The 14,864-nt window shown below is 38.6% G+C and overlaps 1 protein-coding gene across 2 annotated transcripts; it reads right to left on the reverse strand.

The window, feature by feature from the left end:
• Positions 1-9,834: 9,834 nt before the first annotated feature.
• Positions 9,835-14,862, reverse strand: LOC147166762 (uncharacterized). Of its 2 annotated transcripts, XM_086088106.1 has the most exons (4): positions 14,726-14,844; positions 14,264-14,360; positions 13,303-13,447; positions 9,835-12,184 (listed from the first exon to the last, which is right to left on the reverse strand). In XM_086088106.1, the coding sequence occupies exons 1-4, from the start codon at positions 14,741-14,743 to the stop codon at positions 11,827-11,829; spliced, it is 618 nt and encodes a 205-aa protein (XP_085944232.1). In that variant the 5' UTR covers positions 14,744-14,844; the 3' UTR covers positions 9,835-11,826. The 2 variants fall into 2 exon arrangements, with proteins under 2 accessions (XP_085944232.1, XP_085944231.1); XM_086088105.1 differs by having other exon boundaries at positions 14,264-14,862.
• Positions 14,863-14,864: the final 2 nt, after the last annotated feature.

Raw genomic sequence — 14,864 nt, forward strand, 5'->3', positions numbered from 1 at the left:
CCCAACTCTAGGCTAGCATCATTCACTGCGCAACGTTTCTCACTTTAAATACTGGTAGTTTGGTGCTCCCGACAGACCTTGACTCCATGGTCTCCGTCAGTGTGATTTGCCGAGACTGGATATTTCTTTCAACACTTTTCACGTGTTTACCACTCGTGAAATAAGAGAAATTACAATTGTTGGCGCTATTAATTACACTAGGTGAGCGTGTCGCTATGACTTACCAAACAAGTATCTTTCATTGATCGCTATTATGGTGCTTGCTTGTGGAGTTGCGATGTTAATGGTTCTTGATGTAACAGAATTGTTAACAAATCGCTCCTCAGGGTGGCCGTTTTTTCGACAAATCTCTACTGTTATTTTGATTAATGTCACTCACGAACGACTTCCAGGCGGGCTAATTCCAAAAAGAAGACACGCCATGACACGCTTCCCGTGGCACCTCCAAAATAAAAGTCACTATACATTTCAGCTGTCCAGACACTTTTATTGTGACGAAGTCCGACAACAACAGTGCCTGTAACTGTGTGCAAACTACATTTCAGAGCAAGATTTCAGCAAAAGAGCAACACATGACGACTGCACAACGTCGTGTAAGCTTACTTCGAACCTTGAAACTAATAAATGAATTGTAACGCAACGCATTTCACATACAATAACGATAACGGCGTTTCAAACACGGGGACAATAATTAGTTAGATTAGTCCGTTTATGAAAAAAAAACTGAGTTACCTAACGCCGTTAGTTTAAACGTCGTTATTCCCAACACTGGTTGTTGTAATGATGACAGTTCCAGTCAAAGACAAAAAGGTACACAAACACTTACAACAGATGTTGTCTACAACAACAAAACTCTAATGACTAACTAGGCCAGTTAACTATAATCTGCCTTAGGGTTTGTCAGCCATTGTAGTATTCGTCTTTGCCTACCGCAATTTGTGTTTTGTTTTGTTTTTTTGTGTATGGCTTTCCATTTGTAAAGGTCTCCTTTCCACTTGATAAAGACTAAAGCCAGCAGGCTCTTGGGAATGACAATACACTTTTGAATCACTTGGTAGTTACTGCTCAAGAGTTGGAGTATATTAAGCCAAAAGGCTGATTGTTGTTGTGCTTGCCTTTGCTAATTGTCTAGAAGGCAGTAAGCTGTAGATACAAATCAGAGGGAAAGCCGTGATCAGAGGAAAAGGAGGCTGGGGGAAAGTAAAGCTGCAGATTAGCAAAAAAAGAACGTTTGGTTGGCATTCTGAAGACATTAAGATTATAAAAACATGTGGTCCAACGTTGTTTATTCAAAATGTGATTATATTTGCTGTATTCCCACAAGCTGATTGAGATTGTGTACAGTCTTAACGTCGGAACAACACATATGAACCACCATGGCGAGGAATAATTAAAATCTTCCTTTGGAGATGATCAGTTGGAGACTTGAAGGAAGGGAAACACAGACCAAAGGGTTCTGGTCGCGTCGCACCGTGGGTACTTGTCTACCTAGTAATCAGGACAAGCTGTGGGGAGACTTGGCATAAACTCTCAACCGCAATTTCTTCCTCCGCAGTGGAAGAAGACGCGGAGAAATAACAGAGGGGGGAAATGTCTCTATAGAATTTGTGCTGGACGAGCAGAAAAGTAGCCATGCCTATGATGTGCTGTAAGCTACAATGGCAAACCACATGCCTTAAAGGGACTTACTGTATATCTGTGTGTGTGCGTCACAAAGTCAGTGCCATCGCCCCCCGCCCCCCCATTAAAAAAAAAAAAAAAAAAAAAAACAGAGAGACTACTCATCCACTTTTGGTTTAGAGGAAGCACAAATTGAGTGTTCTACATAAAGCCAAGTGGAAGACTGGAGTAGGGGGTGGGTTACAGCGGAGCTTGGTGGTCGGCCTGCAGAGAATTTTAAAAGCCAGAAATTTGGGATCTCAAATGGTCATGGCTGAAACCACTATTCACAGTGAATTTCCGGCCACGGTGCCATGCCTAAGTCCCCTTGATTATTTTCTGGTTCAGGAGTTGCTGCATTTCAAAGCGCTGGGCCTGCCCACGTCTGTGATTTGGTCTCGTTAAGGGGCCTATATTTCAGCGGGGAAACACACAAAAAGCCTGAAGCTAAATTAGAATTGACTATCAATCACACAGAGTTCTCATTCTTCCACCGGGGTGTGGTGTAGGCCCGGACGCGTGCACTGACACCGAGTGGGCTGATATTTGACCATGTGTTGGTTATAAAAGGCTGAATTTATAGAGAGGCATGGGAAAGTCTATTGGAGCTTGGAGTATTAAAGACTAAGCCTGTGTCCTGTGTGAAGACGTTTCAGTGGAAATATAGCATCACACATGCAACACACCAATCAAATGAATTTGATGTGACAGCTTAGGATGCTGTTGGTGGACATTTACATGATTCAGAATTATATATGTGCAAAATGTGACAAGGAGACATGACTACTTGCATCTCTTCTACATTTTGGCTTTTTGTTTTGTTTGTACTATGAGTTCTTAAAAATGAGCCTCAGGTTATTTTTTTTAAATACCCGGTATCTATCCATCTACCTATCTATCCATCCATCCAGTTAGCTGGCTCGCCGGCTTGCTAACTAGTAGGCCTAAGCTAGCTACAATTAGGGCCCCATAAAGAACATTATAAGGGACAGGAAATGCAAAGGAGGTTTATTTAGCTAGTTGGATAGCTATCTAGTAAGATGGCTAGCTAGCTATAGATTAAGGTTCCTAAGCAGAATATTAGGTAGGGGACATGATGTGCAATGGACAGGACAGGTTTAATTGCCAAAGCTCGTCAAATTCAACATACAGTGGTGCCTTGACTTACAAGTGCAATTCATTCCGTGACACACCTCGTAACTCAATTTGCTGACATATCAACTCAATTTTCTCCTTTGAAATTAATTGAAATCCCATTATCATTGTAAATGGGAGAACTTGGATAGTCGGTGGCTGACTAAATACTTTTTTTTTTGCTGCAATGTATTTTGAAAAAATAATATGTAGGGGTATTGTTGTATTAGAATTGCTTGTTTTAAACAACCAGGTGTCCAAAGGCCAAAGTAGGTTTGGCATTATTAATGCAGTAAATGCTCATAATCAATTCAATTCAATTTATTTCATTCATTTGTAAAAGAAAAAAGACAATATAAAGCAATATTGAAATTCAAAGTAAAGTAAAAGAAATGAAATGGGACAGAAAGAAGTAAAACTTGTTTTGACTGCCCCTGAGGGCATGATTGTGTAATTTCAAGTAGGAAATGTTGGCTCTCAGCTCAAAAATTGAAGGACGAAATAAGTTAACATTAATAATAATAATAATAATAATATCTGTTTGACGTGGTCTCCATTGGGTTCAAGATAGTTTCCCAGTCAAGACAACCTTTTAAGTAAATGGAAAAAAACATCTTCCAAGGTTGTATGATTGTAATTACACGCTATTGAGTGTTTGCCATTAAAACCATTTCCTTTTCAAATCCAGCATGTACTTTTCAAAATAACCAATCACTTTGTTTTTGGCTGGAGACATTGCTTGACCTTCTCTTATGGCAGGCTTTGCAGCTCGAGACAGTCAGACTCATGGGACCGGATGACATTAATGACTGGGAGTGTCATGCTGTCTCAACAGTGAGTTTGTCCCTAGTTGTTACATGTGGCCTCGCTCATCTTTTTGGCTTAATAACAAATACAAGAAGTTGTTAGCGATGCTCTGGCCTTGACTAGAATATGAGCAGAGTAGGAGAAAACACCAAAGCCACTAATCAGTTTATGTTTCATTTGAGAGTTGCTGTAAACATGCCAAAGGATGCATAAGACTGGCCATTGTTTGTGAGCCGCCTTACTGCAAAGCCAACTAATGGGAAAGAACAAGCAGCATGTGTCACCTATTTGGACACATAACACATTCTGTTGCAGAAATAATGCTCCATGACAATTTATTCCATAACATTACGCCTTAAGTAATTTCAACGTGACATCTGTCCACTGAGGATGAGGCAATGGGAAGGCGTGCAACCTGCCCAGTAAATACTTCCATGAAGCTTTTTTCCACCCTTTTGTGTCTGTGCATATTTGTCTGCATCAAATCTGTCAAACTATAACTGGATGATTTTGCAGAGGACATTAATCAGTGCCAATGAACAACAAGTGTGATCAACTTGAGAAGGGGAAGCACATCAACTTTCAAAGATGGCGGTAATGAGGGAATGAAAATAATGGTAAATGCTTTTAGTTCAACCGAATAACTTTTAATTTGCTGGCAATAAAAATATGTGTGGTTGTCGGAATGACTGTATTACATTGCTCCATGGGCGACAATCTTTATGGTGGGTTTGTCTCTGAGGTTTTGTGTGGATTTACAGGCATATTTATTGAAAAAGAAATGTTGGTTGAATGATGAAATTACTTTCTATGCTTTGACTTTAAAATGTCTGCTCAACAAGAACTAACCTGAATAGGTTTCATTCAGAAGGTAAAGACAGTCAGTAAAATGTTCCTGTCATCTTCAAGAGGTATAAGGTATAATTGAGCGCTTCGAATTGTACCATCACTGCTGTTTTATCTTGATAACACGGGCACGCACACAAACAACCAATTGAAAATGTCAGCTTGCTTTTTTCCCCCCCAACGATTGACTGATGAAAGGTATAATTTTGGAAAGCAATACAGCTACTTCAAAAAGCTTCAAGTGCTATATTAGGTAGGAATGTGAAAGCTGTCCAGGCAAAAAATGATCCAATTTTCTCTGGCTTTAATTACAAAGAGGATCCCGTTTCATTGGCACAGCAATGGCTGACCCTGTTTTGAAGACCATTGTGGAAAATGATCAAGTCAGGCATATCCAGAATGTTCTAATCTGGGCTGTCTATTAGTGAGGCCATATGAAACACTAACACGCAATTCCAGTTTAGGAATGTGGCAATCAAAGAACACTGTAAAAAAATAAAAAATAGGCTGTTTAACCTAAGAATCTTGGTTGAAAATTCACCGTGATGCGCTTTCTTTTCATACACCAATGTATGTTTAATTAAAAGAAGCAACAAAGTTATAAACTGTCCATACTGTAAATTGCTGCAACATATACCAAGATGAGTTGAATTAGCGGCACATAGATGATATGGTATGTTCTTCCACCAAATCACAACCTTTCTTCATATTTGTCATGGTTCGGCTGGTTTGGTTACGTTGTAGCCCTTTTTAACTTGACAGAGTGTTTATAAAAATATTGACTTACTCTGTTAAAGGCCATATGAAATTCTATATATAAGAAAGAGAGACTTCTGTCCATATTTCACATATTCATGGTCAGAATGTAGTCTTTAATCAATAGTTTGTTTGTGGTTAGGGATAAGTTCAAATTAAAAAACAAGAGGCACGAGGGCCTTTAAACTTTAAAACGTTTTTCCTTTCTCAGATGTCCTTTCACCAACTAAATAAAAGCATCAGTTGTTGCTGATCCACTGCGCAGGCACATTGCGCCTGAGGTCGTTTTAGTTATGGCCATTGCCCTTTCTAATATAAATAAATTTGAACATTTGTAACAGCAGCTGCATTATGGAAAGTCTTAATTTGTGATTGCAACATCTGTACTTAACCTATTGCTGCATGTGTTTTGCATTATTATTTTTCCGGGAAACTTGGATGCACATGACCTTGCATGCAATACTTACTGATTCAGATCCAGAAAGTGGGTACTGGCTAATATGGTGGTATAAAACAATTATACTCAGTCATGCAAACCCATGCTCAGTGTATAAAACTCTAGACTCTATGTTTTGTTGTAGTTTTAATTAAACTAGCATGATATCATATGACAAAAGCAGAACTGTAGATGATTTAGAACTCAATCAAACCAATCTCCTAATTTCGCTGAAAGTATTTTCTTCAGGGCTCAAAGAGCTTTCCTTGTTTGCCTTGTTGACAAAATGCCAACCAACGCAAGCCAAATGAGAAATTTTTATGCCTGAGCAAAATCTTTCCTCTTGGCCACCAAATGTCAACTTTGGTCATATGTCATGGGAAGAGGGCCATGAAGAAAAGTGAGTGTTGCACACCGAGGAGGGACGTGTTTGGAGACTTGTTTGTAAGCCTAGAGGGTGTGACAGGTAAGCTCCCAACTCAAAAGGCAACAACTCTCATGTCATTACTCCTCCTTCGACCAGGCTGCAGGACATTCCTCTACTGTTTCAAGACTGCTAACTGCCGTCAACTGCCCTGAGCAGTGTGTCTCACTGGTGGAACGAGTCTCATTTTCTCCCATTAAATAACCTATGATGAGAAAATAGAGCAGACTTGTTTGTAGTAAACTGCATGCCACCACCAAGAATGCGCTACAAGCATGAGCGCAACACATGAAAAAGCTCTTGAAAAACCTGACACTAACTTAAATAAGGGAAGCCCTAATCAGAACCATTTTTTAAGGAGTGTGTAAGGATGCATCCTCGGGCAAAGTTGAGATAAGAACCTTTGATAGAATTAAGACAACGTCAGTTACTTGAGTCCTGTGAAGATAAAGTGGTCTTGACGGACATCTGTGATAATAGTCCAAACAAAGAGAAAGTGAAGATTAAGGGGTTTCTTTTGAGGCACTTAAGTGGACTGCCTGAAGGACACTCCAGAACATGGCTCATCTGTCAGGGTTTGGGGGAATGTATACTGTCACTGACACTTCATCCAGAAAAAGATAGCATCCAGAAATGTCGTAGAATGGCTTGTACTTAGGAAGTTCTCTATATATCTGTGTTATATGTGACCTCATAACATTCTGATTAATATTACATTTGTGGAATGTAAATTATGCAGCAAAATCCAGCCTTTTTTATCCATCTCAGGTGGCGGCCATTTTTCCATTTGCTGTCGACTTAAAATGACATCACAGTTGCTCAGGGCGCAACGACCAATCACAGCTCTCCTGTTTTCTGAAGCTGAGCTGTGGTTGGTTGTTACCTGAGACGTGAGCAACTGTGATGTCATTTTCACTCGACAGCAAGTGGCAAAATGGCCGCCCTCTGATATTGATAAAAACTGCTGGATTTTGCTGCTTAACTCATATTCAACTGACACATTATTAACCAGAATACTGTATGTAGATAGACTAGAGGGGCTGCATAGAACATATTATTGTCAAGAATCTTTGGAGGGGTTGGCTTTCCCTTTAAGAAATAAATTGTTACTGTAGTTTTTGATAAATTCTTAGAAACCACATCACCAATCTATGAATCTATGAAACCGGGCAATCGCAAACAAATTACAGTTGGTGCCTCAACCATCGCTCACTTAGTGACAATCCCAAATTCAAAAAAGGGTTTGAAGCGCCACCAACATAAATTTATTGAATCACACTATTTTGTTGTGCATATCTATTTTGTTGTGACTCTATTCCCTTGCAAATCGACATTTAGAATCCAAGCCAAACAAGTTGCAGATGATCAGTAACTAATGAAGACGAGACAAGAAGAACCATTATTTCTTTTTTGGTGTTTGTTTGTTTAGTCAGTCCCTATACCTTTTTTATTTTATTTTTAAAACAAAAAAGGGACTGATTGGCATTTGGTCGCATCACTTGGTGTCTTTCTTTACAGCTCTGTTTTTGTAGACAACTCTGTTATTCATTTGTCTATCCATTTCACATTGTAATGTTTACTTTCTTTTTCAGGACATTCCAAATGGTTCTAATGGCTATGTATAGGACGCACTTGGGCAATAAAGAACACCTGTCAGCCACATGCTCCAATACATTTGCTCACACGAAAAATAGAGTTAAAAAAAAAGAAGTACAGATTGGACCTGAAAACAAAATTAACATAGAACTAACACTTACACTGTCAAACAGCAGTAGTATTTGTAGTAGTGTAAAACAAACCACAACACTCCTCCAGAAGAAGTTGAAAGTGAAACTATATTACACGGCTAATAATTGATGACCTTTTTCTCAAGTAGGTTAAACTGTATTTTCATGATATACAATTGCGAGTAGTGCAGTTCTGATTCAGCAGAGCCATCCACATTGTGTTGTTTCCCGGAAACAAGCGTTTTTTTTTTTTTTTTTACTTTCTTTAAAATATTTAAAGGTATATAAGATATGAGTTATCATTGCATAGTACAACTAGAACTTATCGTACAAACAAATTGACGAGACGACCTAGACAAGACACAAGCGGCGAGCTGAGAAACAGTGAAAAATATGTGAGACCTTATTGAGATATCATCTAAGACTCCAAAGGAGACTAATTTGAGATTAAGTGCATGGCATTGCTCCTAAGAAAAAGACGAGACACAGGAGCAATACACCTTAGTCTCAGTTTGGTCTCACACCAATCTCATTGTTATCTATAGAAGTAAATGAGACATGCTTGAGATCTCAAACATGTCTCATTTGTCCATTTATTTTCCTCTGGGTATTTTCTAAGTTGTGCGTCAGATGTATTATCTGGAACTAAAAGTTTAAATGTTTATCTCTTGTGTCAGATTTGTTTTGATGTCAAATTGAAATGTTCCCAGTCCTATAACACTTCTGGAACTATCCATCCATCCATCCATTTTCTTAACCGCTTGTCCTCACAAAGGTCGCGCGGGGGGTCAGTAGGCGGGGTACACCCTGAACTGGTTGCCAGCCAATCGCAGGGCACACAGAGACGAACAACCAGCCACACTCACAATCACACCTATGGACAATTTGGAGTGTTCAATTAACTGCCCTGCATGTCTTTGGGATGTGGGAGGAAACCGGAGTACCCGGAAGAAACCCACGCAAGCACGGGGAGAACATGCAAACTCCACCCAGGAAGGCTGAAGCCCGGACTCGATCTCACGTCCTCTGCACTGGGAGGCGGACGTGCTAACCAGTCACCGTGCCGCCCACTTCTGGAACTATTTATAACAAATTTAATCACTAGTCAATCTGGTGACTGGTGGTTGTGTTATGACTTTAGCTAATGCTAAATGCTCTCTAGGTTGACAGTTCAACAGTGCTAAGGCAATGCACTCACCGTCTTCCAACCTTTTTTGCTCAGTCACGGCAGCTATTGCTGGTCTTCCAACTCATATTGCTGGTCTTCCAAGTTCTTATATACAGTAATGAGGAAGGGGTGACTCTTGGTGGAGGCCCAAGCGTGTCAATTTGTGCACTTTAAGCCTTTTTTTTTTTACCTTTGAACTCCAAGTGACTTGTTACAGACTCGCTAATAGCGGAGGCGGACACTTTCCCGCATACCTCCATATGCAATAAGATGGTCATGTTTACTTACTGGTTCTCAATAAAGAAATGAATGTGTATACTGTATTGTGGTTTGTTCTCTAATCTCTGAGCGAAAACCCCTTTAAAAAAAATCAGAAAAACTGAAGAAAAAAAATCAGAAAAATAATTATTTTAGAAAATAGGGAAACATTACTCAAAAAACAGGGAAAAAAACTATTCAATAAAACAGAAAAAAATACTCAAAAAAACAAAGCTCCCCCCAAAAATTAGTCAGAAAAACAGGACTTTTTTTTTCAAGTGAATGCAATATGCTTCCATATCATATAAAGTTTTTATGTGGAAATAAAAAGAAAATATTGTGAAGGCCTCACAGAAAAAATTATCAATGGGATTTTCTGCACATGCCTGTCACTCAGTTTCCTACAACAGGCCATGGTTGCTTTATAACTTAAATGTGCTAAGAGACAACTTGGACAGACTGCTCATATCAACTCGCTTTTCACAACCAAAGTTAAATACAATGAATGAAAAATAAAGGGTTTAAATGCTGAAGTGGCAGAACAGTACAGACAGTGGCAGCACTCGGGTTGAACATATGCTTGCGTCAATACTAACAAAGGAAATGAGCAAACCACACAGCAAATAAGAGACTTTTATTTAAAAAGTCTTGGCTGCAGTGCTTACTTACATTTGAGTGCAAGGCTCAGTCACTTACAAATACAGTGATTTATGAGAAATATTATGCACAAATTACCACAGTTTTGTCTAGACCGGACATTATTTCAATTCTATTTACATTGGCAGGAACCGTTTTCATGTTGGGGTACTGCAAGTCAAACATTTACTGCTTCCAAATTCGCACTTTAGAGTAAATTCTATGAAGCAGCATGAAACCTAATTTACCACACTAGTTGCCTTCACTTTTCAAAACATGAAAGTACTACAAATCATAATTTAAAAAAAATACTTTGTAAGTAAGTAGACGTCATCAGAAAAGCACCATGCCGGCCACAATAAGTCAGCACTTAAATTTGTATGAATCAAGATACAGTATTTTCCATGACATATTTTCCAAATGTTACACAGATTGCAAACGTTTTTAGATCTTACTTGAATGTGATCAGATTGACTTACTGGTGGGTGGATCATATCAGCAAAGGAGATGTGCTCACTAATAAATCTGATTTGTGAACAACATTTGAGAGAAATGAAAAGAAAAAGTCTTCCATCAGAGGTGCCCAAGTCCGGTCCTCGAGAGCCTGTTTTCGAGGTTTCATTCTACCAACAGATCTGATGCATGATCAGGATCATGATCAGGCTTCTGCAAAGCTTGCTGATGAGCTGATCATTGGATTCAGCTGCGTTGGAGGAGGGAAACATGGAAAACAGGCTGGATGGATGCTCTCTAGGACCGGACTTGGGCACTTCTGTCTTAGATTTTTGAATCCAGCTCATGAAAAATGAGGGAAAACCAAAATTACACATTTACAATTACAAGTCACTATTCTTCATTTTTTCCCATGAAAAACACATATTGAATGTTTATCAGCATTTTGTTTTTTAAATAATTTTTTGAGTTGATGGGTGTCAATTATACGCGGATTTTCACTATTCACATGCCTGCCCGGTCGTAATTTCGATGCAGTTTTTCAAGCACAAACCACGCAAATCATTTCTTTTTTATGGTTATGTTGCAAGATGAGATTTAAATTTAGTTAAAAGTGTTTTAAAATCATAGTTTGGGGTATATTTATTATGGATTAAGTATCAATAAGGTGTCCGTATTGATGCCGAAACCAGCCTTATTTTTCTTTTTTATGAGAAATTAGCAGAATGAAAAATTGCCATTAATTTCATGCAATTTTAGGGAAAAACAATATATTGGGATATATTATTTTATGTATTAAAAGTACTAGTGGTATCGGTACTTGGTATCAGTGACTACTGAAGGGTTGATTACAGTAATTTCTGGACTATAAAGTGCACCTGACTATAAGACGCGCTAGCTAAATTTGGGGAATACTCGAGTTTGTTACACATATAAGCCGCACCCGACTGTAAGCCGCAGGTGTTTTAATGTTACCGCACTGGGTTCCCGCTACTTTCGTTTACATAACGAGTGCGCAAATTGTCTCGCTCTCGTTCTGTATCTCCTACTGTATTTGGGTTCACTTGTTTTTTTTGCTCTGCCTGACGCTCTTGCGCTTCCTTTATAGTGCGCCCCCTTGTGATCTGTTGGATAAGCCGCACCTTTTGTATTAGCCGCAGGGTCGGATGCAAGTGAAAAAAGTAGCGGCTTATAGTCCAGAAATTACTGTTATCATAATGTTATCGGTCTGAAAAAAGTGGTATCAAACATCCCTAATATTTATATTAGTGTTTAATCAATTAATACAGGAAATTAACTACCGGTAATTGTATTTTTGAGGGTGAGCACCCATTACTTGCTAATTTTTGCCAATTGCATCCTGACTTGGTCCCTGAACCCTGCAAACAGCAAGTGTTCACCGTATTCGCAGAGGCAAAATATGAATTACATACTACACAACTATACTATCTAGTGTCCAACCACAATAAATAAATGAATCAAAGCACTCAACCCACAAGAAGATGCAACAGGTGGAAAAATGTCAGTCCTGTAGATGAGATTCTGCCATTTGTTTCTTCATCCTCTGAATTTTTAGTGTATAATACTCCTCTTGAAGCTTGAGGACTGCCTCATGTCTTCTTAGCACAGACATTTCCAAATCCATTCTTTCTTGTGAAGCGTTGCAGTGTGCTGCATGTGTGCAAGGAAAGCAGTGGTAATTTGACTGTTCTCCAGAGGCAGCAGGATAATGAGGGCTAAACTGCACTGAAGGGGTCATATTTTGTCCTGGTGCAGTCGTGGATGAATCTGCTCCATAAGCAGGCAGCACAAAGTCTGCCTGCTCTTGTTTAACTTGGAATTGTTCGCCACTTGTGAACATGCTTCCATCGTTAGTGACACTACAAGGGAAGAACATTTGGATTTGTCGATAAATCAGGACTCAGTTCTAGTTCAACGTAATATAACAGTGGTACCAACTTACAAGTTTTTCGAGTTACAACACGTTGCTTAGTCGAGTTTTTGCTTTCTGTTACAAGCCCAAATTTAAATAAAAAATTAGCTTCAGATACGCCGCTGCTTGAGTGAATTTCTTAAAAAGGACAGCAACAAACGCAGATACATTTTCAGCTGTTTTCTGGACGGAACAAACAATTAAACTCCTGCCACGCCAATAAATGTACATGTCACACAAATAGTACAGTCAGTTTGTACGTGTGTATAAAATACACTTTATAAAATATGTTGGGTTTTTTTATATACATTTTTTTTCAATATGCTTTTATATTTATTGTTTACAATACTGTGCTATTTTTCTTCTTTAACTCATTCACTTCCAGCCATTTTCACTGAAGCAACCCCCTTCGCTCCCGGTTGTTTTACTGGATTTTGGCTGATATTGCAAGGCCCACAGAATATTGCGTTCTATTGCTATAAAAACATCCAACCTACCAAAAGAAAGATTAAAGTCTCTTCTTTCATCAGGAAAAACGTATATTTCTATCTATTTCCGTTTTGCAGCAATTAGTTTTAGAATATAGCTAAGTTCCATCATTATTCACAAATCTGTTTAAAACAGTGGGGGAAGACCTTTTGCAACATGGCCCTGGTTGATCTCTTGTACTCTGCTGCCACCTGCTGGCCGTTTTTATAATCATTACCATTGCTTCAAGATTTATCTTCAGTTCAGAGGCTGGATCAAAGCCTTCTGTATGGTCTAGCATTTTAAAAAAAAACGTTAAAAATGTATAAATACGTCTTTGGGACACTTAAAACATTTAAAATAGAACGTATTTAGACATTTTGGGGAGCAAATTAGTTCAAATATAACCCCCAAAAATCTACTTTTTTTCTTAATGAGAGATGGGGGATTAATGGCATTTCAAATCATGTGGTATACAAGCATACTGAATTGAGAGCTTGATCACAGAAATAATTACACTTGTAGGACAAGGTACCACTGTATATATGATATTCTGAAATAGGCTAATAAAAATAAACAACAGTAGTTATAGAACACCTGTTTTGTTGAATTTCCACCAGGTCAAAGTGTTGAGAGTCATCTTCATCTTCATCTTGTTGCAGGACTGATTCTACTGAAGGATTCATCACAGAAATCACTATCTGGGTCAAAGCACTGAACTGATCCAGGGACAGGTCATCATCTGTGAAAAGCAACAATTCTATGTAGCTTTGCACATTGAATAAGGTATATGGCATTTTAAATATATTGAAGGCAAACAATGTGTTCCAAATGATTCATTTTAGTTATTTTCTTATATACATTTATTTGTTCATAATTCACTAATCATTATGGTCTACTCTATGCATTTTACAATTAATACATTTTTGAATCATTAAAAATTCCATTAGGTTACATAACAAAACTCCCATGAAAACAGTATTTTTTTGCATGTTCCAATTCAATAACTGTTTTAAAATAGGTTTTAAAGAAGTCTGAAAGACGTATGTAATTACATGACATCATTTGAAAAATAAATATAATAAAAGCTATTTCAACCCCCACAAAAAATGTTATTTACCAATCAAGTTACACATTAGCAGAGGAGTACCTCTTCAAGATCCACTGCCATCAACTGTTTTAGATTCTACTTTCAAGGATGCTCAATAGGTTCTCCATAGAGTTGAGGTCAAGAGATGAAGCTGGCCACACCACGAGATTTCCTTCATGATACCCAGAGCAGCCACAACTTCAATGGTATTTTGTGCAGCAACTGCCCAAGGCAAGGTGCTTCTTTTTTATACCATCATGGCAGGAAATGATCAGTTAGAACATGTTGGCAGATGACAATCATTCACCAACCACCCATCTGGACACTACAAGGTAGTAGGTATACTATGAAACTGTTTGATAATGTATTTCTGAGACCGCAGAATAAATGCATGTGTTTATTTTACTTAAATCATACATGTATAGCAATTTGGAACACAGTGTACAAGAGGCTGTAAATTTTACTCACCTGTCCCTGTGTGCATCTTCTGTCGTTTAATCTCCTCCCTTGACTTTGCCACCAGATTCTCCCACTTTTTGCTGCAGTCAAACGCTGTTCGCTGCATCTGTGGAAAGGCTGAATTGATGGTGTGTGTTATCTCATCCCAGGCCTGCCGTTTGGTGCGCTTCAATCTGATTGCTTCTTTTCTTTCGTGGACTAACTGAGCAAGAAGATAACACTCCTGGTCTGTCCAATTGGGTCTGCGCTTCCTGCTTGACATTGCCTCAAGTTGGAGTGGCATGATTAATTAATTTATTGTATTTTATAAATTACTGGAATACAGTACAGAAAGTTACAAATCAGTGCAATTAAGTCGCGAAAAAGTCAAGCGCTTATAGAGTGTTTATCAGTCTATCACACTGACATTTAAAACGTAAACAACTTGAAATCAATACACGGTCAATCGCATCTTCATAACAGTCACAACACCTGCAGAGTGTAAAACATGATGTCCTAAAACACGCTTAATTCGTAGTCATGCGGAAAACCTTGGGGGAGATTTGAAGCCTTTTTGTTCCTCCAGCGGAATGAAAACAACAGCGCCGGACTCGTCGCGTGGTATTGACGT

This window comes from Leptonotus elevatus, chromosome 10 (genome assembly GCF_054856555.1).
Source record: "Leptonotus elevatus isolate MCC_2025b chromosome 10, RoL_Lele_1.0, whole genome shotgun sequence".
Taxonomy (NCBI): Eukaryota; Metazoa; Chordata; class Actinopteri; order Syngnathiformes; family Syngnathidae; genus Leptonotus; species Leptonotus elevatus.